This window comes from Monodon monoceros, unplaced genomic scaffold (assembly GCF_005190385.1).
Source record: "Monodon monoceros isolate NGI ecotype Baffin Bay Population unplaced genomic scaffold, NGI_Narwhal_1 Super_Scaffold_20, whole genome shotgun sequence".
NCBI classification, from domain to species: domain Eukaryota; kingdom Metazoa; phylum Chordata; class Mammalia; order Artiodactyla; family Monodontidae; genus Monodon; species Monodon monoceros.
In genome coordinates this window covers 19,726,067-19,750,993 of record NW_021703777.1, presented here as the reverse complement: position 1 = coordinate 19,750,993, position 24,927 = coordinate 19,726,067, and the positions used below count along the sequence as shown (strand labels likewise).

At 38.5% G+C, this 24,927-nt stretch overlaps 1 protein-coding gene across 3 annotated transcripts in view; it reads right to left on the bottom strand.

The window, feature by feature from the left end:
- The window catches only part of NFKB1 (nuclear factor kappa B subunit 1), a 121,291-nt gene that overhangs the window by 79,312 nt on the left and 17,052 nt on the right, over positions 1 to 24,927 (bottom strand). The window contains exons 2-5 of one of the 3 annotated variants that reach the window (XM_029234653.1): positions 18,737 to 18,782; positions 14,201 to 14,276; positions 9,965 to 10,005; positions 5,640 to 5,738 (exon numbers count right to left, since the gene is read on the bottom strand). In XM_029234653.1, the coding sequence (XP_029090486.1) occupies positions 5,640 to 5,738; positions 9,965 to 10,005; positions 14,201 to 14,276; positions 18,737 to 18,775 (255 nt within the window). In that variant the 5' untranslated portion in view covers positions 18,776 to 18,782. The remainder of the gene's footprint in view (positions 1 to 5,639; positions 5,739 to 9,964; positions 10,006 to 14,200; positions 14,277 to 18,736; positions 18,783 to 24,927) is intronic. The other 2 variants (XM_029234654.1, XM_029234655.1) reach the window with 2 other exon arrangements.

Sequence of the window (24,927 nt, the reverse complement as noted above, 5' to 3'; positions counted from 1 at the left end):
AGTCCATTGCATTTGGTATTTATAACTAAAGAGAAAATAAGAATACCAACTGGTCAGCTATTTGTATTTTAGAGTCAAGGTCACTGACAGCTTTCTGGTTGGCACGGAGTGGGCCACGCGGGAGGATGTCACAGCAGCTGAGGGTGCGTGCTTTCTGGCCACTCTGGAAGAGAATCGGTGAGGGTTTCTGAAGCCGCATGGGGCTGTTCCTCTTGGGCACCTTTCCACCTCTGTGAAGAGGAAGGTAGTTTGGCTAATACAAAAATCTATGACTAACTTTCGGGAAAGAGGGAAATGAGCCTTCCCTGGCACTCCTTACTGAGTCAAAAACAGGCAGGGACAAGCTTCGCCTCGAGGAAGGTACTTGTGCTTTTCTGCCAGCCTCTCCCATTAGGAGATCCACGATGAAATTAGAACTGAGGAAACTTTAAAGGGAAACTTTGTAGGACAGTATAATAGATTATTAAATGCTGAACAACAGGAAAGCTTTTCTTTAAAAAGGGCAAGATGTAAGAATTAGGCTGCATATTTACCTTCCCCAGATTTTTGAATATTATTATTTTTTCCTGTAGGAGTCAGAATAAACTCTACATTAGGAATGAAGAAATTTTATCTAGATGATAAAAAGGAATCAATAGAATCAAAGTGAACACTAATCTTCAAGTGTTTTAGCCCAATTTTAACTCTTATTTGCCCTGAAAAAAGCCATCATGTATAATAGAAAAATTGAGTTGAAACCAGTAAAAATTAATGTTCTTGAAAATGCCGGTATTCATGGAATCCTACTTGTATAGTAAAAATATTAAATATATCAGAGATTGAAAATTCAGAGCAGTGGTTTACCTATGAAGAAGAAGAAAAAAGTGAACAATGGGTGTGGGGCTTTAGTTGTATCTTTTATTTTAGAAAGAGATCAGAAGCAAATATGGTAAAATGCTGATACAGTTGGCCCTCTGTATCCTCAGGTTCCACATCAGTGATTCAACCAACCACAGGTGGAAAATATATTTTTTCAATTCCAGAAAGTTCCAAAAAGTAAAACTTAAATCTGCTGCGCACCGGCAACTATTTATATGGCACTTACATTGTACTAGGTGTTAAAAGTAATCTGGAGATGAGTTAAAGTATACAGAAGGGTTGTGCAAAGGTTATATGCAAAGACTGCCCCATTTTATACAAGGGACTTGAGCATCCATGAATTTTGGTATCTGCGGGGATCTCAGAAACAATCCCCCAGGATACTGAGGGATGACTGTACCTGTTAAATCAGGTGGTGGTATATGGTGTTCTTTACATCAATTTTTAAATGTCCCGTACACATGAAATATTTTATAATTAAAACAATTTTTTAAAAAGAATGTGAAGACTTCCACGGCAAGACCCGTGAAAGCTAATGGATTCTTTGACATGAAAGAAACATGCAGAACACCAGATGGTTCAACAGTCCTAATTCTAGAAATAATCTCAATATTGTAAGAGTGTGTCTAAGCCTAGCATACATCCAGCTTATCAGAAATAGGGTATTAAGCATAGGACAAAACTCCAGTAGCAAAAGGAGAACTGGGGTAGGCTCTTAGAGTTGGTTTTAAAATGATTTAACTTGAGGTATCACATTTGGACAATCAGCACGAAAGAAACCCAAGCAGGGTTATATGTTTACAAGCTCTATAAAGCCCAGCTAGAGGTCTGCAGCCCCCAAACCACAGCCAGCCCCTACAGCTTTGGGGCTGGCCCTCAACACTTTGCTGCTGCCTGTGTGTGACCAAGCGCATGCTGAACCACTAGCCTTCCCGGGGCCGCTCCGGGGTGCGTGGTGCGCTCTCCCAGAGGCAGGATGAGAAGACAATGAGTGAGGCCGGAGGAGGGAGAGGAGGGTAAGAGGCTGTAGGTGAGGAAAAGACAGAGCCTGGAACATTTCACTCTTACGCCTGAACAAATGTCCTTTAATAAATACGGAGCATACGTAAATTTCAGAAATATCATTTCCTTCCAGTAAATGTAAATGCTCTCCCTCTGAAGTTCCTGTGGAAATGGAATTCGGTGAGAGCGTGGGGCACTGGCTATTACACCTCCCTCTACTGTAAGGGGGAACGAGGACCACTCCATAGATGCCTCTGTTGCTCACACCCAGTGGCTATGCAGGTTTACAGCCTTGACTGAATCCATCTCCACTTTCACTTTCTCTTCTGTAACAGTTTATAACGGAGAACCAACAGAACTCCTATGTTAACTTTTAGGTATGCAGTTATCATAGAATATGGAATGTTTAGGATATGTTTTTTCTTCCCTTTTCTATCTTTCTCCTTAATATCCAGGCACACTAACTCAGAGATTCTATAAGAAATTATAGAGTCGCCATGATCATCAACTCGAAAATAAGTATCTAATAATCAGGAAAAGTACACACGTTTGCAAAATAATATACTCAGGCAATTCTATATAACCTATGCACTACAGCTTTATATAGCAGAAAAGTATGCAAAGGAGAAAGGTTAAGGTTGATTAGACACTGCACCTAGATCAGTGGTTCTCGAGCAGGGCGCCAGGACATATGGGAATGTCTGGAGACACATTTTGGTTGTCACAACTGTAAGGATGCTACTGCATCTAGTGGGTATAAGTTAGGGATGCTGCTAAGTATCCTACAATGAACTGGAAAACCCTCCAAAGTATAAAGTTTTCTCACCCAAATCCCTGGCTAGTTGTATCTATCCCACCGCTTGTCTTGCAGCCTCACAAGTAGTGTGTGCTTACTGAACTACTGCCAGATACATGTACAGTTGTGAAGATCCTCCTGGTAAAGATACACACTGAGAGCAATTCCTTCCTCTGCCTAAATTTTACAGGCAAGAGAGATTTAAAAATTCATTTGTAAACCAAAAGGTCACCCTCACCTATCCTCTGTGAAAAACACTATATATTAAAAGTGATATTGGGGGCTTCCCTGGTGGCGCAGTGGTTGAGAGTCCGCCTGCTGATGCAGGGGACACGGGTTCGTGCCCTAGTCCGGGAAGATCCCACATGCCGCGGAGCGGCTGGGCCCATGGGCCATGGCCGCTGAGCCTGCGCGTCTGGAGCCTGTGCTCCGCAACGGGAGAGGCCGCAACAGTGAGAGGCCCGCGTACCGCAAAAAAAAAAAAAAAAGTGATATTGGAAGAGCTCTGGGAAAACTGCCTCATGATTGACTCTTTCCCTCCTCCCCATCCTTCTGATTAAGAGCTTCAAAGATAAATAAAATTACTTCCTTTAACCATTACAAAGAGCAGAGTCATTTAAACTCTGAGTGAATGATGACAGGCTAAGAGAACAATGACAGTTTGTAATAGACTCTCTAAACTATTCTTCATTTTCTTACAACTGGATTAAATGCTTAATATATGTTGAATTAGTGAATAAAAATATAATTGGGTGAAACAGTGAAGCTGTAGCTGAAGTTCAATAACAACTAATCTTACACATTTACATTTTGACTTCCTTTATTATTAGTTGTTTATGTATCTAGCTTTCCCACTAAGTATTAAACGCCTTGATACAGAAACTATGATTTGAGAAGAACATCTCATGTCCATTAGGTTGTTTTATTTCTATTTTGTAAATGTGAGGCAACAACCACTACATGAGAAGGATGTATGAAGACTGAGCATAAATGGATATATAGTTTTTTTATTCGGTAACAAATTTATAACAAAGCTAATGTCATGTAGTTTTTAGTATCAAGAACTGTCACTTAGCCACAGAAGACTGGAGCAATAGGAGTAAGCAGTCCTTGAAAATACTGTAATTTATATTTTTTTGTACAGAGACAGTCTAGAAAAAAACTCCCAGTTTTTCTCTTAATGCTAATTCTTCAGTAATTATAATCAGTGTCAATGCAGATAACATGTATCTTTCAATTATCCTTATTACAAGTACACATGTATAGACACATACAATATTTATATACAGGACACACAGACACAGGTGTTAAAAAGATAAGTGCTGGATCTGACTCCCTAGTATCTGAGTACCCTTTACCCCTGAGCTCCTCTCCCATGTTGTCCAGAGTTGTAATTCTCTGCACCTTATCTCACCATTGTACTCCCGTGTCCTGTCCCCTGGGTCCCAGCCCCCAGCACCCCAAATGCACACGTTCCATATAAGAGTTCAATAAGCAAGAGCCTGCTGTAGGATGATGAGCCATGGGTCCTTTGAGGACAGCAAGGCTCCTCTCTAAGAACCTCAGTTTCCTCACAGGCTTTACACTTTCTACCTAACAGGGTTGTTTGAGGATAGAAGACATAATGTACGTAAAGCACTTCGCAAATCTTTGGTGCTTAATAAATACTAATTCCCTTGTTTTATTGCTGCTCCTCTTTCCTCATTCAGATTCTAAAGGACTTGAGACCATAAGACTGTGGCTAAACACATCATATTTACCCTGCCTAATGACCCTTAACAGGAAAAACATCTTTCATTCCACAGGAGAGCTCGGACAGGAGACTTAAAATGCTAATACAATTGGTAGGACCAATACTACATAATATTCTCAAGAGGTAAAGAATCACAGGATTTTGTTTTAGATCAGGGATAAGAAAATAGAAAGGGCTGGACCTAGAAGTGAGATATGAGGAGAGGGAGGGTATAAAATGCAAGGCTGAAAACCAAAGACAAATTTCCTTGACATCACGATTTTACTGGAGGTCTGTCTTGCTGCCCTTCACCTACTCACAACACCAAACCAATAAGAAGACTGAGGCCGAAAGAATGCTATATCCTAAGGGGCACTCACACCTTAGTGGGAACTGAGTTGATAACCTTTGCCAAAGCCTTGAATCACTGAACAAATGAAAATGTTTATAAATTATGAAATTGCAATTATGGACTGGTTTATCTGCAAAACTGATAGCAATCAGTCTATGAAACAAGACATCACATTATGAGAATAAAAAACTCAAATTACCTCAGCGGAAGATATTCCCAATTAAATAAAAAGAGAGAAAAAGAACCTGAAGGTATAGAAAAGGCTCGGCCAAGCCCACCACAGCATGTCATGAAGTACTACATTCCAAGCACCACCACATGTGGACGCGCAGTTGCTCAAGCAGAGGCCCTATGGTATTGCCAGGCTCTCTGTGGACCACTTAGATACGTTTTTCTCGTTCAATCTCTAGAGACTTTATGAAGTAGAGACCATTAACATGTCTGCATTTTGCACATTCAGGTACTGAGGTTTAGTAGTGTTGGATAACCCAGGCAAAGGCACAGAGTCTGGATCTGAATTCATGCACTGAAGTTTTGTTTTTCAACTGAGGGTTGTTTTTCACTCAAACTCCAAAGAGCTGAAATCAAGCACTCTTTCAAAGACTTATTACAGTTTTAGGAAGTATACAACTAAAAAACCCTTGAAGATTATCAAGAAATAATAAAAGTTCTGTTAGTTAATGTTGAGACAATTTGTACTAAATGGAAATATTAACAGAGTTTTAAAATCTGTCACCTCTATTGCTAAGAGACACTTCTATTTAAATATTATAATAATCACGTGAACACTTCAGCTTAGGCACAGAGGCAAATGGTAGTTATATTTAAAGGGTTCCTTTCTTTTGCTCCTAGGACATCAAATCTTCCAGAATTCACATGGAAAGATACCACGAACTTACTTTGACCTGAGGATAGGACTTCTTGTTCTTTTCACTAGATGCACCAGGGAGTCCGCCATGGGAGGGGCCTTCACACACGTAACGGAAACGAAATCCTCTCTGCAAAGGTAAACACAAGGTGAACAAGTTTGAGAAATACTTACGAAAAATTATAGGGACAAAGTTATACAAATTTCAAATGCTTGGTGTATTAAAGGAAAAACATAAACTGTGAAAGACTGTAGATGAGAACCACTTTTCCCATAACCTTATTACAAACATTGACGGTAACTGATATTTGTGCACTGAGCTGTGGCTTAAAAGCCAGGTCCCTGGCCCTGCGGAACCTCTCCTGCTGTGCTATGTGGACAGTAACCTGCTGCAGAGTTTAAGCCTTAGACTCGACGTGCTACAGCTTGTTTGCATCAGCTTCCTCATCTCGAATTGCTGCTGCCAAGCTCTGAAATTGGCCATATGACTCAAAGTTAAGCTTCTCTGATTCTTGAAGGAATTCCTTCATCGACTCCGATGACAGCTGGTCCAGGAGGGCATACAGAAATGTCTTGTTAAATATATTGCATCAGCGTTGTAGAACACACCCTACGCTAGACCTCACATCTGGTCAGCAACTCTCAACAGCTCAGAAGAGAAGAGTTTTAAGATTATCGCTATTATCAGCTCCAGCTGGCCATGTTAACTGACTTGAATAAATCCAAAACTAGATAGTCCCTTTATATATTAACTCAAGAATTTTATAGACATAGCAAATCGATTAAGAATTAGCTAGAAGCCTTTACTACGTGGGCTGATAAACACCTAAGTTCTATGTTTTATCTATACAAATAAGGTTAGACTAGACCATACTCAAGATCTATTCCAGTTCTAACATTTTATGAATTGCAAAGCTAACAATTATAACTGTGCATATTTGTATACGAAGAATAAAACAAGAGCACTTATGAGAATGGCTCTCATCATCATATTAAAGGAGCTTTCAACATTTTGCCTGAAAGACTCAACTTTATAACGACGTCAAACAATTTGTGGTAGTGTTAGTAGTTTTAATTATACGGTCACTTGACCAGATGGTTTTCCTATTTTTAAATTCACCCTTCAGTGAAAAGAATATGTTAATACACTTTAAGAAACATCCTCACCTTTCATTTATGTTATTGTGGGGTTGACTTCATACAAACACTACTGGATCCCTAGGCATCAGAAGCTTCGAACACCCACTACTTGGTGGTGAGGGCTTTCTCCCTTGCACACTGGACAGTGGAGCCCAGCAAACACGAAGGTTTTGACAGCTTTGAGCTCACGGACCAATGTAAAATTTCTGCCCTCCTTAGATTGCACTGCATTTCACTATGCCTCACAGGGTCTTGAAAAGCAGTCTGAGAGGTCCAGGTACCCTGAACTAATGAAAGCACCTGAAATTGTTTCTAAATTCTGTGAGAATTTTCTAATTTCCAAAGAGGATCAGTCTAAAGCATATTTAATGGGACAAATAAGGCCTGAAGTAAATTCCTTAGTCGGGGAAACTGCTTCAAGTCACACATGGGTCTGGTGTGTATGATCAACTCATCAAAGTGGCACCTAAAACAACTCTTGCAAATGGCTCCTCAGGAGATCCCAAACCTAAACACCTGGGAAGCTTTTTGAGGTTAGTCATTTGGAGACAATTATCCTCTGTTTTGCATCTCACAAAATTCAAACTAAAAAAAAAGTTACAAATTCAGACCTATACCTTTCATAGACAAAGGCTGTTGACTTTTTTTTTTTTTTTTTTCCGGTACGCGGGCCTCTTACTGTTGTGGCCTCTCCCGTTGCGGAGCACACGCTCCAGACGCGCAGGCTCAGCGGCCAGGGCTCACGGGCCCAGCCGCTCCGCGGCATGTGGGATCCTCCCAGACCGGGGCACGAACCCGTGTCCCCTGCATCGACAGGCGGACTCTCAACCACTGCGCCACCAGGGAAGCCCAAGTTGACTTATTTTTAATAATTAAGTGAAATTTCTAAAAGCATGAAAAAGCAACCGCGTGTGTAACAGCCTCCAGAATTGACTAGCCATAAAAGAGGGATTTACCTGACTGTTAATCAATTTGAATACAAGTTTAGTTTTTAAATAATATTAGATAATTAGCACTTAATAATATGCAACAGAATTGGATACGCTAAAGATTAGTAGTCTATGCTGTGACTCACCTCTGTCAGAGCTGGGGAAAATTGTGGCAGAGACCCCAAAGACAAAGGAACATTTTTCTAGATTTTATTTTTTAAACTTAATAAATTAATTCATTATCTTTAATCACAAAATTCCTTCAGGACAATTGGAAAAATGAGTACTTATACATATACTTTTATATCTTACTGGAAGTGGTTTCAAGTAGAATATGAGTAAAGAGACATGTCTTAATAGCTTGCTTATCATTTAAAAAACAATAGACATTATTCATGGTTGGATAAGAGTATTAAACTTCCATGCAAAGGAATTTCTAACCTGAGGATAGAAATTTATTAGTTTTTTTTTTTTTAAGGAAGCTAGGATGTCTTCAAATGCATAGTCTGGATGCATTTCAGATTCTAAATTTTTGAGATTAAAGGTTTGCCAATCCACAGCCATTCATCTCAGTAACTCCATTTGCTTAAAATGAGTCATCAACCTCAAAGGCAAGGCTATAACCATCCGGTCAGAAAGTCTGACTTAAATACAATCTTCTTACTTTCACTGGAGTCAGACATCAAAATATTATCAGTTTGGTAAGCAAACACACTGATTTACTCAGATAAGCTTTTACACATCCACAAATAGCGAACTAAATTTTGAATTTTGGACCTATGTAACCCACCCTTCAAATAAATCATAAGTATCAATTTTTCCTTGTGACTACTGGACCCATAGTAAGAAACTGCATTTAAAAATTCTTATTGTAGTGCTATGCTTATGAAAATGGATATTTGAAAAACACATTTTACCTAGTATGCAAATAAAGTTTAGTTGATTTCTCAGTTTCACAGACTCAGAAAATTTTCCAGGAGGCCAGACTATTGCCTAGAATATTAAGGGATAACCTTCCATTGGGAGGGTCTTTGAGAGAGTCAGTGGCCTCCTGTGGGAACTCACCACTATGGAATTGGACACGGAGGTAAAACAAAGTCATGTCAGCAGCCTGTGGGGTCAGGGTGTGCCACCTGCAAGCGACTAAAACAACAGCCTCAAGTCTCACATGGCATCTCTGTCCCCACACCAAAAATGTTAACCCAAGTTCAACCTCGTAAGGATAGTCTATTCGGTCATAGTTAAGATCTTTACATCCTTTACATCTTGACCAAAATCCAAATACATATATAAGGCCACGATTAGAGTAACCACAACCATGCTTTATTTAAGTTCTTGACCTAGTTAGCATTTGTTAAGTGTTACACTTACTTGCCTGAGCTACTAAAAACATTTAGGAAAGGTATTGGATGATATAACTCAAGAGAGCAGGTACACCCATCCTCAGTCTCACAAAGATGTGCTAATAAGCACATCCATTTGGAGATTTACCGACTTTGTCCTCATTTTGCAGAAGACTATACCATTATTTCCATCCCTCAATGACTGAAATCTCCTACAGGCAAATATTAGAGATCCTCTTCCCTCCTCTTTGATAGCACTGGTCCCATACAATTTCTAATAACTATTCACCCATGGGGGCATGGTGAGGAGGCCACTTCAAGCCAGGTATCCTCTATAGAATCTAGTAGTAAGAGGAAGAGCCCGATAAAATAAAATGCTCCTCTCCTGACTCCAAAGAGACTGAGTCCAAAGCTACCACCAGAGAGAACTCAACCGTCCATTCTAATACTTTCTCTACACCCTACTGGTACCTTTAGTATCTTAGGTTACATGTTTCAAAGACAGAACAGAGAAGGCTGGAGTTCCAAAGGAAGGAGGAAGGCTAAGAAGTACTGCATTGCAGGGACATGTTGATGAACGTAACTCAGCGTACATGAACTGCATGCATGTGTATTCCCTTATAAATGAAAATGAGTGGAGATAACCTATGCCTCTCCTAGGAGTGGCTGGTAAGCAAAGTTAGTAGAGATCGTGGGATATCAAGGATCTCTAATTAAGTTTTATAGAACTACATACTGAGGCTCAGGACAGTGTGAAGAATGACTAAGAGAAATGTAAAGTGGATGAATAAAGTTGTCACATAATTTGTCAGGTTGTTGATCTTCTAGATAAGGTACTTCCTTTGTAAAATTCATTTATTATTTTATTTGGTGCTTGAGATGTTAATATTAGACTTATGGATCTAACAATTAAAGAGAAAGTCCCACCCCTTTCATCTTCTTACCTGTTTAGGTTGCTCTAATATTTGAAGGTATGGGCCATCTGCTAAAAACAAAACAACAAACAGAAACCAAAAGAAACTGTGAGGCTTCTCAAATTTGGTAAAAAGAAAAATATATACATATAAAAGAAGTAAAAAAACTGAAATTATGTTTTTAAATATAGGCTTCAAATAAATGTTTTAGCTAAAATTCCACAAGGATATATCTTCCTTGTTTGAATATTAAATTTATCCTTATTTTAACAACAGTTTTACACCGTTAGAGAGAACCACACTATATAAACATCTTGTTGAATGGTGATGGCGCATTGCACAACCCAACAAAAGGCATGATGTCTGGCAAGGATTAAGGCGTCAACAGCCTTCACAATCATGTCCACTAACAAAGCATTTTTTAAATGACACAAATACCAGTTAAAAGCAGCAACCACTTCCTGGGCACTATGAAATTTTCTTTTGCCGTCATATCATTAAACACTGATTTCCATTCTTCAAAGAGAATGTGCTTAATGTGAAATTACAAGAGACTGAGCTAGTGCCTACAAGTGAAACACACAGATAATGATCTCAGGCTATCTGCTTTTCCTTACACTAAGTTTTTGGTTCCTTTCCAATACTCAGAATCCATAAGTACTGCCCTCATTCCTTAACTGGCTAGCTTGTTCCTCCTCCCTCCCAAATTTAATTTGGTCTCTCAGACATGGTAGATTCTTATTAACTCATAGCTTCTGATGTTTGTATACAACTTTTGAATACTGTGCTCTCATATAAACTCTGTTCTAAAACAAGCATTTTATAAAATTCTGAAAATAATTTAGATAGGTGCATACCAATTAATTGTTATAAAAACAAAGAATACTAGAAGCTTAATCCATAGCCTGACTATACCTGAGTTTGGAAACTCAAAGGAAAATCAGAAGCTCTGACAGTATAAATTCAAATTTGTTCAATATGAGAAAGTCCCTAAGCTTCCCAGCTGGTTTTTATGTCAACAGTAAAATAATCCATAGCTCTGCAATACATAAAGGCTCCTGGTGTTTCTCACTTGTTTGAATGTAAATTAAAATGGTACTAAAAAAATTCTAGAATGCTTTGGTGTCCATTTCAACCTTCACTGTCTCTAGGCCAGAAGTTCAAGACTTATTTTAGATAAGTATATTTATTAAGAAAGCTAAACTTTCAGGTTGAAATTAAAAATCAACTTTAACTTGAGAGAGGATTTATTTTTACCTTTTCAGTACTATGATCAGTCAAGATAAGGCTAGAAAACTGTAGGAAACTAAGGTATAATTATTTCCTGTTATTATTCAAGAAATTTACAAGGAAGTCAGTTGAAAAATGACTGAATTTGAACTGAAACATACACAAGAAAAAAGGGTAGGGACTGACCAATGTAGTATAATTTAGGTAAATTATCTTCTCTTGTCTGTATGAAATTAATTCCTGGATGTATTTAACTACTTTTAGAAAAGAAACTGTTAGAATTTTAGAATTCCAAAAAATGGCTAGAATTTAATTTCTGATAAGGAGATAAAACTGATTAGAAAAGGAAATATTTTCACACTGCTAATATAAAGCCTGTACAACAATATAATAAATCTATTCATTAACATTCCCTCTAGAAAGCTAAGTGAACTTATGAAGAAGAGAAGTCTTCAAGAAAGCAACACTTGACAGCAAGGTCCAACTGTATATGAATAGCACAGGGAACTATATTCAATATCCTGTGATAAACCATAATGGAAAAGAATATAAAAAAATGTATACATATGTGTAACTGAATCACTTTGCTGTACAGCAGAAATTAACACAACACTGTAAATCAACAATACTTCAGTTAAAAAAAAGAAGGCAACATTTGGATGCCATGGGAGATATAGAGGAGTTGGAACACATTTACATCAAACTTCAAGTCTCTCACTTCTTATTAACTCTTCTAAAAATACTTGAAGTTTTGCTATTATTTTTGCTGTATGATTTAATTTCCTTTAAATATGTGAAATTTTAAGGTTTGGGAATTTTATTAGTGAAATGGGGCCATTTTTTCTCTTTCAGGGAACACACTCAAACATTAAATCAACTAGAAAATTAGATTTGATATGTATATATTTGTTTTAATGCCAATTTTCCTTGGCCGCATTTCTATGCCATGAACTGACATCCTACAGCATAATGTTATAGACCTAGCAGTCGTGCCATATCCGATAGAGTTTTCCACAAGTAGCAAAACTACTAATGGTTTTAGATTTCAAGAAATATAAAACAGTCTACATGAAAATTACAAATTAATACTGGTTTATATTACCTCTCTATCCCTCTAAAATGTGAATAAAACATCCATACATCTTGGTTTATAAAAACTGAAGTATGCCACTGCAATGCAGAGGGAAAGTATGTGACAATAAAAATGATGAGGTAATAACTGGAAAATATGATTTTGAGGTATAATTATAAAAGTTTTTCTAATGTTATGGGCTAAATAATTCCTACAACATGAAGCTCTGACTACAGAATATTTACTGAGATAGTTCTTTTGATCATCTTATTTCTATCTCCATAAACTTGATGAAATAAAAACACTAAGAAAGCATCTGCATCAGGATATTGTTTGGCACCTACAAGGCATTAAATGGAAATGTATATGCTTCCTGAGGTCAGAACCTTTCATGTTTTCAATAAAGTATCAGTACCAAGAAAAAGACTTTGATCCTCAGAATAAGAAGTTCACAGGAAACACAGAAGCTACCAAGACATTTACTTGTTCACAGGAAACTGACCTAGAGCTTATACTGGACAGCACTTGAGGAGATCTCAGGTACAGTAGACTACAAAATATGTTTTGTGGGGTAAAGAGAGAAAGGGCTCAGCAGCACACTTTGTGAAGCTAATGAAGGTGAAGGTACAGCAGATTTACTTTTTTCCCTTCCCATGAACTTCTAGAAATAATAGATATAAAAATGCAGAAAAACATCTGATCTAAAAAATGAGAAGTGCCAGAGTAACACCACTAATTTTAAATGACGATGATACAAATTGGATAAAGTCTCCCATTGAGGACAAGCAAATCCATGGTAAATAGAATAGCTGATGCCCACTTCGGTGATCGCACAACTCTCTCTTACATACAACTTCCAAAATTGACTCACATAGCTTGTGAACATCTGTCGAGTCCCCCTGGTGAAGTGAGGAGCACATAAAAAGAGCTATCACAACAAGCTTACGTAAGAATCAATAAATAAAAACAGAGACTGAGTTGACTTTTTTTAATCGGCCATATGAGATTAAACAATTTGTTGATGGGGATAATTAATAGAGTCATGTTAGGAGGAAGGATGATCCTCATGAGTTTATCCAACTGGTCAGAACATAAAGCAAAAAGCTTTTTAAAAAGATGATTTTTCTACTGAGATGACTTTTATTATTTTTGTACAATTTATGTTCCCAGTGTCTGGTATACTGGCTGGCACACAATAGGTACTCAAAAGTGTTTTTGGAATAGATCTGAGGAGTTGAGACTGCCTCATGTTTGCCTGGGACAAAAGAAACAGGAGTTATAAAGACACCAGAGATAACAAGATTGGGTGAAAGGAAAAATCCTACATGGAGTAAAGAAATTCCTTTTGAGCTGTGCTAGCAGATATCAGCAACAACTGTCAGTTATACAATGGGTAACTGGGGTCAAACATGTTTGTGCAAACACAGTCCAAAAAAGTATACTGAAAGATTGCTGTTTTTTTTTTATAAATTTATTTTTTATTTATATTATTTTTATTTTTGGCTGCATTGGGTCTTCGTTGCTACATGCAGGCCTTCTCTCGTTGCAGCGAGTGAGGGCTGCTCTTTGTTGCGGTGCAAGGGCTTCTCATTTCGGTGGCTTCTCTTGTTGTGGAGCACGGGCTCTAGGCGCGTGGGCTTCAGTAGCTGTGGCACACTGGCTCAGTAGTTGTGGCTCACGGGCTCCAGAACACAGGCTCAGTAGTTGTGGCGCACAGGCTTAGGTGCTCCGCGGCGTGTGGGATCTTCCCGGACCAGGGCTCAAACCCGTGTCCCCTGCACTGGCAGGCAGATTCTTAACCACTGCGCCACCAGGGAAGTCCCAAAAGATTGGTTTTTAAAACATAAATCACCATTTCCTTTCCAGGTACCTCACTGACTTTCTAAAAGAATGTATAGAAAATCCTGAATTTAAAGAAAGCAAAAGCAAAATGACACGGCAACAGAGATGAGGAATTTTCTTACCTGTTGGCAGTGGCATCTCTGGTTGAAATAATTCTGGATTAAATATTGTATGATTCAAAGGATCCAAATGAAACATCTATAAAAAGGAAAATTTAGATATTTCAGTCATTATTTTTCCAACATTGTATTAAAAATTTGAACTTGAAACACCTAAAACTTAACTACAGGAACAAAAACTAAAGCCAAAAACAAAAACCCGAAAGCACTTCAAATCAGAATCTAAAAAATACACTCAGGAGACCTAGCTAAGTTCTCATATGTACGGAACTTTACAGGGGGCTATGTGACAAAGGGATTTCAGAAGAATGACCTAGCTGTAAAGTCCACAGAGGTAAGGACATGGTGTAGCTTGCTTACTGGTATATCTGCAGGACTCAGTGTACATTTATCAGAGTGGATGCTTAAATATTTGTTGAATTTATGATTTAAAGCTTATACTCTCTTAGAAATATAAGCATGAGAAGATAATCCTAGAAATCTGTATTTCTTTTATGATGATAAATAAACTCCTCCTCTAGCCATCCAACTTCAAGAAAGAATTAGGTAGCAGCCCTAGAACAACTTACAGAAAAACTGAAAATACAACTTAGTCCAAAGAGCAAATAACTGAGCACTGAGCTCCCTCACTTTTTTTCCCCACCTTTATTTACCTAGCACAACACAAAATACCTGGAATTTAGTGGGTGTGGCAGGCTGAATAATGGCTCCTCCACGGACATCCACATCCCAATCCCCAGAACCTGTGAATGCTACCTCATATAGCAAAAGGGATTTCGTACATGTTATTAGGGTAAGAATATACAGATGGGGAGATTATCCTGAATTATCCAGGTAGGCCCTATAGGAGGGATGCAGGAGATCAAAGTGAACTGTAGGAGATGCAACAATGGAAGCAGGAAGGTGGAATGATGGAAGGGGTCGCAAGCCAAGAAATGCAAACAGCCTCTAGAAGTTCAAAAAGGTAAGGAAAGCTTTCAGAAGGAATGCAGCCCTGCCAACACCTTGATTATAGACTTCTGACCTCCAGACTGTAAGAGAATAAATTTTTTTTTTTTGTGTGGTACGCGGGCCTCTCACTGTTGTGGCCTCTCCCGTTGCGGAGCACAGGCTCCGGACGCGCAGGCCCAGCGGCCATGGCTCACGGGCCCAGCCGCTCCGCGGCATGTGGGATCTTCCCGGACCGGGGCACGAACCCACGTCCCCTGCATCGGCAGGAGGACACTCAACCACTGCGCCACCAGGGAAGCCCTAAATTTGTATTTTTTAAGCTACTGAACTTGTGGTAATTTGTTACAGTAGCACCAGAAAACTAATACAGTGGGCAAACAATATATTTTGATTGAATTATAATTTAACAATAAGTTACGAATAATTACTTATCCCAAGAGAAACATTTTCTTCCCACTTAGTTTACTCAGGATTTAAAATTCATATTTCTGAGTTTGGCATTTATTTCAACCTAAGTAAGTCATCTGTGGACAACACAGAAACCAAACATGTTTCATTGTTTTATGATACGCTAGTTAGTAAATATGCTGGAGCTGACATTTTTTTAAAAAACACAAATATTTTACTTCTTTTCTTTACTAGCATATTATTGGATATTCTTGGGTACCTAAGAATCTGTATGCCTAGTTAAATCAAGACTAAGAAATGCAGTGTTTAAATAAAGAAGGCTTCAGATCCAGTTGTGAGGTATGCAAATTTTCAATTGAGGAACAATAAATGTACTCCACTTCAGTGCTTCAGAGTGAAGTTCATCTACACAATTCACCATTTGCTAAAAAGGAAATAAAGGAATGAAAAAACATGTTATTATAAAAATGGGCCCCACCTTACAGAGAGAATTCATCAGTCTCAGAGCAGAAAAGATGACCTAGCAGAAAAAAATATTTCCTACGGTCCTGCAGGTGGCTAAAACGAGTGGTTAGAGGGCCAAAACTCTGATCTTAGGGGAGACACATGCCCCACTTCAGACAAGAAGAGGGAAGCTGTGTTGTGTGCTGCAGCTTGCACTGTGCATTAGGTCAGCGGTGGGGAGTAAATTCCAGAATACATTAAAACACTGAGGACATGCACATTTCAGGAAATATGTACCATTAATCTTGAGACAAGGAAACAAACAAATAAACTTCAAGGACCTCTCCCTTCAAAAATGGAAATATCAGAACACGCCCAACCTCTGTTGCTGATGATCACAAAAATGCCCACTTAAGAAAAGCTTTCAAAATGAATGTTTTCAGCAGGTTTTACTCTTGTGTGGCATAAAGGACCATCTCTTGCTGTTAGGATTTCCCGCGTATAGACAGGAAAGCATGGTTTAAAACTAAGCTGACCAACCCTAATGCTGGTTAGAGTTTGCCTTTAATTGTTAGAGATAGCATATTAAAAGCGAAAGGTGAAACACAGGTTTTTTATAATATGACTAGCCAAATGTTTTTCATGCTTCAATCAAAGCAAATGGTCTTAGATTTATCCTATATCATCATTTGTACAATAAAATTCAAAAGAAGTATCTTAATGTGAAAAGCAATGCATACTCATTCTTTCTAAACCAATCAGAACATTATCAAAAGTAACGAATGCTATATAAGTCTATTTTATTTAAAGAAGTAATACTAAATCCCTTTAAAAGTATTGGGTTGGGGCTTCCCTGGTGGCGCAGTGGTTGAGAGTCCGCCTGCCGATGCAGGGGACACGGGTTCGTGTCCCGGTCCGGGAGGATCCCACATGCCGCGGAGCGGCTGGGCCCCTGGGCCATGGTCACTGAGCCTGCGCGTCCGGAGCCTGTGCTCCGCAACGGGAGAGGCCACAACAGTGAGAGGCCCGCGTATCGCAAAAAAAAAAAAAAAAAAAAGTATTGGGTTGGCCAAAAAGTTGGTTTGGGTTTTCCGTAAGATGTTACGAAAATCCCGAACGAACTTTTTGGCCAACCCAATATTTCGCTTTTGGTTTCTGATTCTTTGCATGCATAAATTTGGGAAATATATTTTTTAGGTGGCTAAAGTTTAAGTGTGAAATGATTACAAAATGCGGACCAGGGTGTCCTGGCACCTAGTGCTCCCTCTCTTTGTCTAACCTAGCAAATTACATCTTTCAAATCTCAGCTTACACAGACTTCTTTTGGAAAGTCTGCCTAACCCTCCTCTTCTTCCCAGGCAGCACGGAGTGGTCCTCCTGGACATTTCTGTCCCATACCGTGCAGACTACTACTACAGCACTTATCACCACGTGGAAACTATTCATGTCTCTGTCCCTCCTATTACAATGGCAGCTGCCTGAAATGTGTCACTTTTTTGTACCCCTCCTTAGCCAATGCTCTGGTACATAGTAATGCCTCAATGAACAGCTCATGAATGAATAAACATCAGTATTTTAAATACACTTAATATTTAATTACCCTAGAGTCTGAAAATTGCTTGCAAATGGTTCATTAAATATATATACATTATATAAATAAATCTCTTTCTTTCTCTCTATATAAATATACATATATATGTATAGGGCAAAATATTACCAACCAATGAAGATTTGTTGGACTATCCAATATTTCTACAGGCTTGAAATTGAAAATTTTCAAGTACAAAGTTAGGAGGAAAAAAAAAGGACACTGGTATCCCTTTATAATTGCAAATATAATTATAATGAACAGTTTTATATTCCCAAAGCACATTCATTGCCCATTAAGTCTTTTAAAGATCCCTGTGAGTGAAGAGGGGAGGGGAGTGCTAAGTAATTCCTCAGGTTTTAAGAGCAGCCAGCACTTGGTTAAGATCTTTGAATTCTAAGTCCTTTTCACTACACCAGTCTGCCTCATTAGGTGAGTTTTCAATAAATACTTTGTCTTCTCCCCCAAAATGGTATGTTCAAGTCCTAACTCCTAATACCTCTGAATGTGACTTTACTTAAAAATAGGGTCTTTGCAGATGTAATCAAGTTAAGATGAGGTCTTACTGAAGAATGGGCCCTCAATCCAATGCCTGGTACTTTTACAAGAGAATAGAGGAGGTTTGGATACAGAAACACAGAGGAGACAAAGGGAAGAAGAAGGCCAATGTGCTGGAGTGACGAAGCTACAAGCCAAGGAATGCCAAGGACTGCCAGTAACCACCAGAAGCCAGGGGAGAACCACAGAAGAGGTTCTCCTTCAGATCTTCCAGAAGTAACTAACCCTGTCATCATCTTGATTTTAGACTTCTAGGCTCCAGAACTGAGAGAGAATATATCTCTGTTGTTTTAAGCTACCCAGTTTGTTGTAATTTGTTACAGCAGCCCTAAGAAACTAATACAAGTAGTTATCATTTGATCTGAAGTATATATAACTTTTATGCAACAATATGTGACAGCAGGGTTTAAGTTACTCATTTTACATGACATGTCCTCTCAGACCTTACATAGAGGGACAGGAAAAACAATTTAAAAGAAATTTTTTACCACTTTTAGAGTTTTCCTGATAGTTACTATTGTTGCCTCTGTATATTTTAAAATATGAATACATTTACAAAAAATTATTAGTGAGATTATTAAAATACTTACTTGTTCATGCCCTCCCAAATATGGGTCGTCTTCTGCCATTCTGGAGCTGTACATCAAAAGAATACAAAACTGAACTGTAAAACTGGAAGGAACCTTAAAAATTCCACAATGCAGAAATAAACTGTTTTATTCCAGTAAGACCAAGTATAACCCTTTTTTAAAGACCTTAGGAGGAGGATATGGTGTAGTTCCTCTTTGGAATCTAAATCTAACAGTAGAAATATTGCGTAATCAAGGAATTACCACTCACATATAACCCACAACACTGATGTCAACCTCACAGTAGTGTCCTGGAGTTTGGTACAACTAGTCTTCATCCTCTGTATAAAAATCATGCCATTAGATTCCTTAGAGGCCATTTCTTTTTGTCACCATCTAGACTTCAAAGATTCACTTAGCTCTTTGTATAGGTTATTTTCCAACCCTTCATGAATTCTGTGATAGTCCTAGAACTATCTCCCCACTTTCTACATGCCACTTGAGTTGAGAAGCTCAGAGGGGGTCATTTTGCTGTGAGAGGGCCTGATCAGTGCTTTGCATAGCACAGGGTAGGACGGCTGCAGTGTGCCGTGCTCTGTCCCCTAGAGCACTCTGCTGCTGCAGGCCACTTCCTCTGTCAGAGTGGTCCAGAAACACTGTAACATTAAACATGCAAGCAAAAGGCACAAAAATAAGAGCCCTTATTATCAAGGCTACAGCCTCAGATTTACTCAACCCCAGCCAGACACTAAAACATCACAGGCCCTAGCAATCTTCTGTTACCCAGAGGCCTTGAGAAAAATTAAGAGCCACATGACCAGATAAAAACAGTATCTAAAATCACATATCATTTTGGATTTACTTAAGAAATATCCTTATCATTATTTTAAATATGTATAGGACAACTTTAAATTTACTTAGATCAAAGTTTAGACATATTGCCTGAAAACCTAGAAGATAAAAAAAAAAAACAGAGCTGAAAGATTTGAAGCCAATTTTTCTCTTTCTTTTTTTCTCATGAAGTCTATAAAGCATTCAACGGCACTTGAGTCTGGGCCTGTCCCAAAGTGTTAGCTGTCCACCAAAATCTGTTCTCTCCTTTTCCACAGTAATAGAGTTGTAGCTGGAAACACACTCAGCCAGAGTATACCCCACCCACCCTCCTGTGGGGTTAGGGATGGTCATTAGAAGAAACGCTTGCCAGTGGAATGTCAGAACTATTTATTGTGTGCCATTTCCAGGTCTGGACTTAAGGCCCTTGACATCCTTCCTCCGTGTTTTTGTTTCTTCTCTGTCCCACTGGATTAAAACCTAGGCATGAAGACCTGGCACTTACATGATGATGAATGGCAACTAAGACTGATGGTGATGTGAGAAAGAAATCAAAGACGGTGTTCTTTAACCGGGTGTACTGTTGGGTCTCTTTGTTAGAACAGTTTAGCCCTCACTCTAATGAATATATCATTTAACATTCCAAAGTCCTCCAAAGAGGATTCCAGTTTCCAATGAAATCCTCTCCTGCTAGTGCCCTCTGTGACTGGGGAGGAGGGAAAGAGCATCAGAGGGTTCCAAGTGGAATGCAGAGTAGTGCTGAATTTCAACAAAAGGGAAAAGAGCGGCTCTGAGTTCTACAGAACAAGAATGCCATGCAGATTTGCAAGAAAATATTCGTCTAAAACAAGAAACTATTGATTGAAGATTTACAAACAGCTGTAGTTAAGACAAACAGCTAAAAAAAAAAAGGAAATCAGACCTTTTAGTGAAGAAGAATTAAATCATTAGAAATTCAAGAGTTCTTCCACTGCTGGGTGTGTGACTTTGGATATATAACTAACCCACTGTGGCCTCTGTTTCCTCATCTGCAAATGAAAGACTTTGATAAGGGATGGACCTTTGAAAGGAATAGAATTTTGTTGTGCTCGGAATATGTTAGTTAGCTAATAAATACTTATTCACAGAACAAATCACCTAAATCATAACTCTTTCTGTAAACTTGGAGTTTTATACGGACTTAAGTATATATCCATATTAAAGAATCATTAGCATAATTTTCACTTATATGACGGATACCAGTAAATAGTGTTACACTGAAATACAGTGTTAACACTAGTTACAACATTCCATGTGAAAAATTCTTATTCGTAGAACACAGAAGCCCAAAAAGCTTCCAAGAAAAATATTAAGACCATTTTTTTTTGCCTTTAATGTGGGTTGATCATTTGAATCCTCTCAATCTTAGCCCACAGTCTTTAATAGCAAAGGGAGACTGCTGACGTGTTAAACTGACAGAACCTGTTCACAACCTCTATTACACTGATTTTATGTATATATTTAAACCTGTGGATGGTTTCCTGAACTTTGATTGAATGTAAGGTGGCCCTGACCCTAATTTTAAAGACTCAACTAAATCTACTTTATTAGAACTGATGCAGGGTTATTATCATGATCACCACTGTACAGCACATCTCAATGAAGATCTCTAAATCGTAAGCACAGGACAAAACACGAAATTAAATACAGTCCTCCCTCCAATATCCTCCCCGTGATTTATGCACGAATGAGTGCCCAAAGGTCATGGTTTTAAAAGCCTAACAGCAGCCCAAGAGACACTGGGTGACGGTTAAAATCTGAACTTTTACAGCTTCTGTGGGACAGAGTTCACTGTGAAGAGCTGAGGTAACAGTAGGCTGAGAGTGATGTCAATGTTAATTCATGATTTAAAAATAAAATGTCAAACGAAACCAAGAATTATTTGGAAAGGATGAATCACCGTAATATTTGCATTAATTGTAAGAGCAGGTTTTATTTCAAAATTTTGAAATACCAACTAAGCCTTTGGAACTGAAGGATTAGGAAAGACCAGGGAAAGCCTCTACTGCCCCCTTGCTCCCCCAGCCCTTCCCCTCACTTTCCCTTTGCACACAGTTCTGTGCTTTTGAGGAAGGACCTTGAAACAGAACGGGAGACACTGAGTTGACTGGTGAGAAGATGGGCCTAAGCTCTGCCATCTCTCTCCCCCAACAGTGAGGCTTCCAGGAAATTTTTCACACCATGAAAATTCATACAGCTAGCTAGCAATAACTAAAATATCTCCCTGAGCGAATTGTTTGTATTTCTCACATGAAAGACATAATGTTGTAACTGGCTATGTTCTGAATATATGATGATTTCTGCATGAAACGCCTAATGGATTATTTTCCACACGTCTGTGACAATTCCACCATCAACATCAAAGGCCAGCATAAGTGGTTCTTAGTGAGGGCAGCAAAACCAAGGCCACAGGGCTGGACGATTTAGGGTAGAATTGGTGGCGCTCCCCTCTTTGTAACTGGGGAAATTTTCTAGGATCAGATATATTCACACTTTTTGACCAGGGTCCACTGTAAGAAAATATATTCTATTAGATTTCATTAAAAAAAACAACTACCATTAAAATCCATTAAAATGATTTCATGAGCCACTAATGGGTCACGACCTGCAGTTTGAAAAACAGAATTTTAGGTACCATCTAGAGAATAGAGTTGGGAATCAGAGAGATCAAGTGTCTCCGTTTTCAAGTTTATTTTCAGCCACAATGGACATCACTTAGGTATAATTTTAGTACCTCATCTTGGATGAAATTACAAGAAAAAGAGTGACTTATTACCATCTCTCTGTTGGATAATAAATAAAGAGAAAGAATATAATGGAGTTTCTTTCCACAGAGGAATTTTTTGGAGGAAACATGCTGTAAGGTTTATGCACTACATATGTGAAACATTATATGTGTACTACATATAATATGAAACATTCAAATAAAGAGTGTCTATTGACTCTGCAATTCCACTTCCAGGAATTTGTACTAAAGAATTACATGAGCAAGTGTGCAAAAAAATAAGTACAAGAATATTCACTGCAGCAAAAAACTGGAAAGAGTCTAAAAGTCCTTTGATAGGAGATTGTTTAATTATAATTATGCTACATTCATACAGTTATATGTTATGTGACTGCTAAAAATAATAATTCACATCCATATATAGTAACACAGGGACTTTTACTCCCTAAGTTATAAATTTCTGTTTTAATTTTCTAACTTAATTATATAATTGGAAATATATTTTTTAATAGAAAAAAAAGAGAAAATCAAACCCTGTCCTGAATTTAAAGTTTAACTCTGACATCTTTAACGATTAATGATATACAGTGAAGAAAACATAAAGTATGAATGAATCAAAAACTTCTAAGCACTACTGGAATCCTCTTCGTAATAAATAGAAAAAAATTTAACGTTAAAATGGCTATTTATTTACATCTTTCTGATGATATACTGACTTAGTGATGATGAAAGAAAAGTAAAGTTAATGGTGATTTAGTTACTTTTCTCAGAAGAGCTGATTTTTTTAAGTTTTTGAAAAAGAATATTTGTGTCCTACCATGTTTAGATTTGTATAAACTCATTTTCTATGTTTTTCCACTCCTCCATCCATTTTCAGCTCCCTATTTTTTTTTTTTTTTTTTTGGGTACGCGGGCCTCTCAGTGCTGTGGCCTCTCCCGTTGCGGAGCACAGGGTCCGGACGCACAGGCTCAGCGGCCATGGCTCACGGGCCCAGCTGCTCCGCGGCATGTGGGATCCTCCCGGACCGGGGCACGAACCCTTATCCCCTGCATCGGCAGGCGGACTCCCAACCACTGCGCCACCAGGGAAGCCCTCAGCTCCCTATTTTTTGAGTTGGGTACAATATGACCAATTAACATATAGAATAGCTACCTAATGAGTACAAATGCATTGTGCTTGGAGCTGGTATAGATAAGGTCCCTGTTTACAATGGAGTACCAATCTAACAACATTCAACTATTACGGCATGCAAAGCTTACTAGCACAGTTAGGGATACATAGCAAATGTTAGCCATTTCATTAGGTAGCACAGTAAACATTATGTTTATAATAAATTACGGGAATAATAGGCAGTAAGAGTGTAGGCACTCTGAGAAGAATCAAGTATTTTTCTTCCCCGTCCTACACATTTACTGATACACTGCCACATTTCCTCCCTATCCTAACCCTTATCACTGCTGAATAAAATGTTTGCATTTTGCCTCCAGGGACATTTGGCAATGTCTGGAGACATTTTCATCTGTCACAACCTGCAGGTGGTCCTACTGGCATCTAGTCCGTAGAGAACAGAAATGCTGCTAAACATCCTATAATGCACAGGATGGCCCCTCACAATAAAGAAATATCCGACCCCAAATGTCAATAGTGCCAAGGATGAGAAACCTAGTTGCATGCCACAGCGTCATGATAGTATGCTGGTTCACATGGAGAAAGCTAAACTTTACTGACTACCTCCCATGAGTAAGGAATTAGAGATAGTGCTTCATATATTTCAGTTAATTCTCACAATATTCCTGAGAACACTGAGGTTTAGAGAGAAGAAGCCATTCGCTCAGGTTGGTAAGAGTAATGCTGGCTGCTCTGACTCCACGGACTATGATTCGAATATCACTTGTCTAAGAGGCAGAATTGATTTTCCTTCTGGACTCACAACTTTATTTTAATACCGCATCTTTGCTCTAGGTCTCCTGAATCTTCAGGCTGGAGGTAGTCTACCCATAGCACAGCCTGAAAAGCAGAACAGCACTGTGACAGTATACAAAACTTAAGGGAGTCCTTCCTGAGACAATCAAATGTGAAGTTAAAAATACGAAACAATGCTAATGCAAGTGGTAGTTGCTTTTTGTTTTGTTTTGTTTTAGATGTCTCCACTGACCAAGTTCAAAGGATAGAAAGAGAATAAAGAGGCTCTCTCTGAAAGCTGCCCACAGAAAACACCACACTCACTAATGGTATGATAAAAGTACGTAGTACATATTTAAAATTAAGGTATATTGAAATGCTCCTTGAATGCTTTCATTAATTTAGTCATTCATTAAAAAAAATATTGAAACTACTATGTGTCAGTTACCAAAGATACAAAAGTACACAAGAGTGAAGCAGTACCTGTACTCACAGAGCTAACAGTTGTGGCAGACTGAAAGCAATGGCTAAAAATTCTTTGCAACTCCACCTGACAAGAGGAAAAATCTATTTCTCCATCCCTTGAATCTCGGCAGGGCTGTAACTTACTCTGACCAACACAGTGAGGTAGAAGGGTGAGTTTTAAATGCAGACTTCAAGAGGCCTTGCAATGACCAACCATTCTGTTCTCTTGGAACACAGCTGCCATGTGAA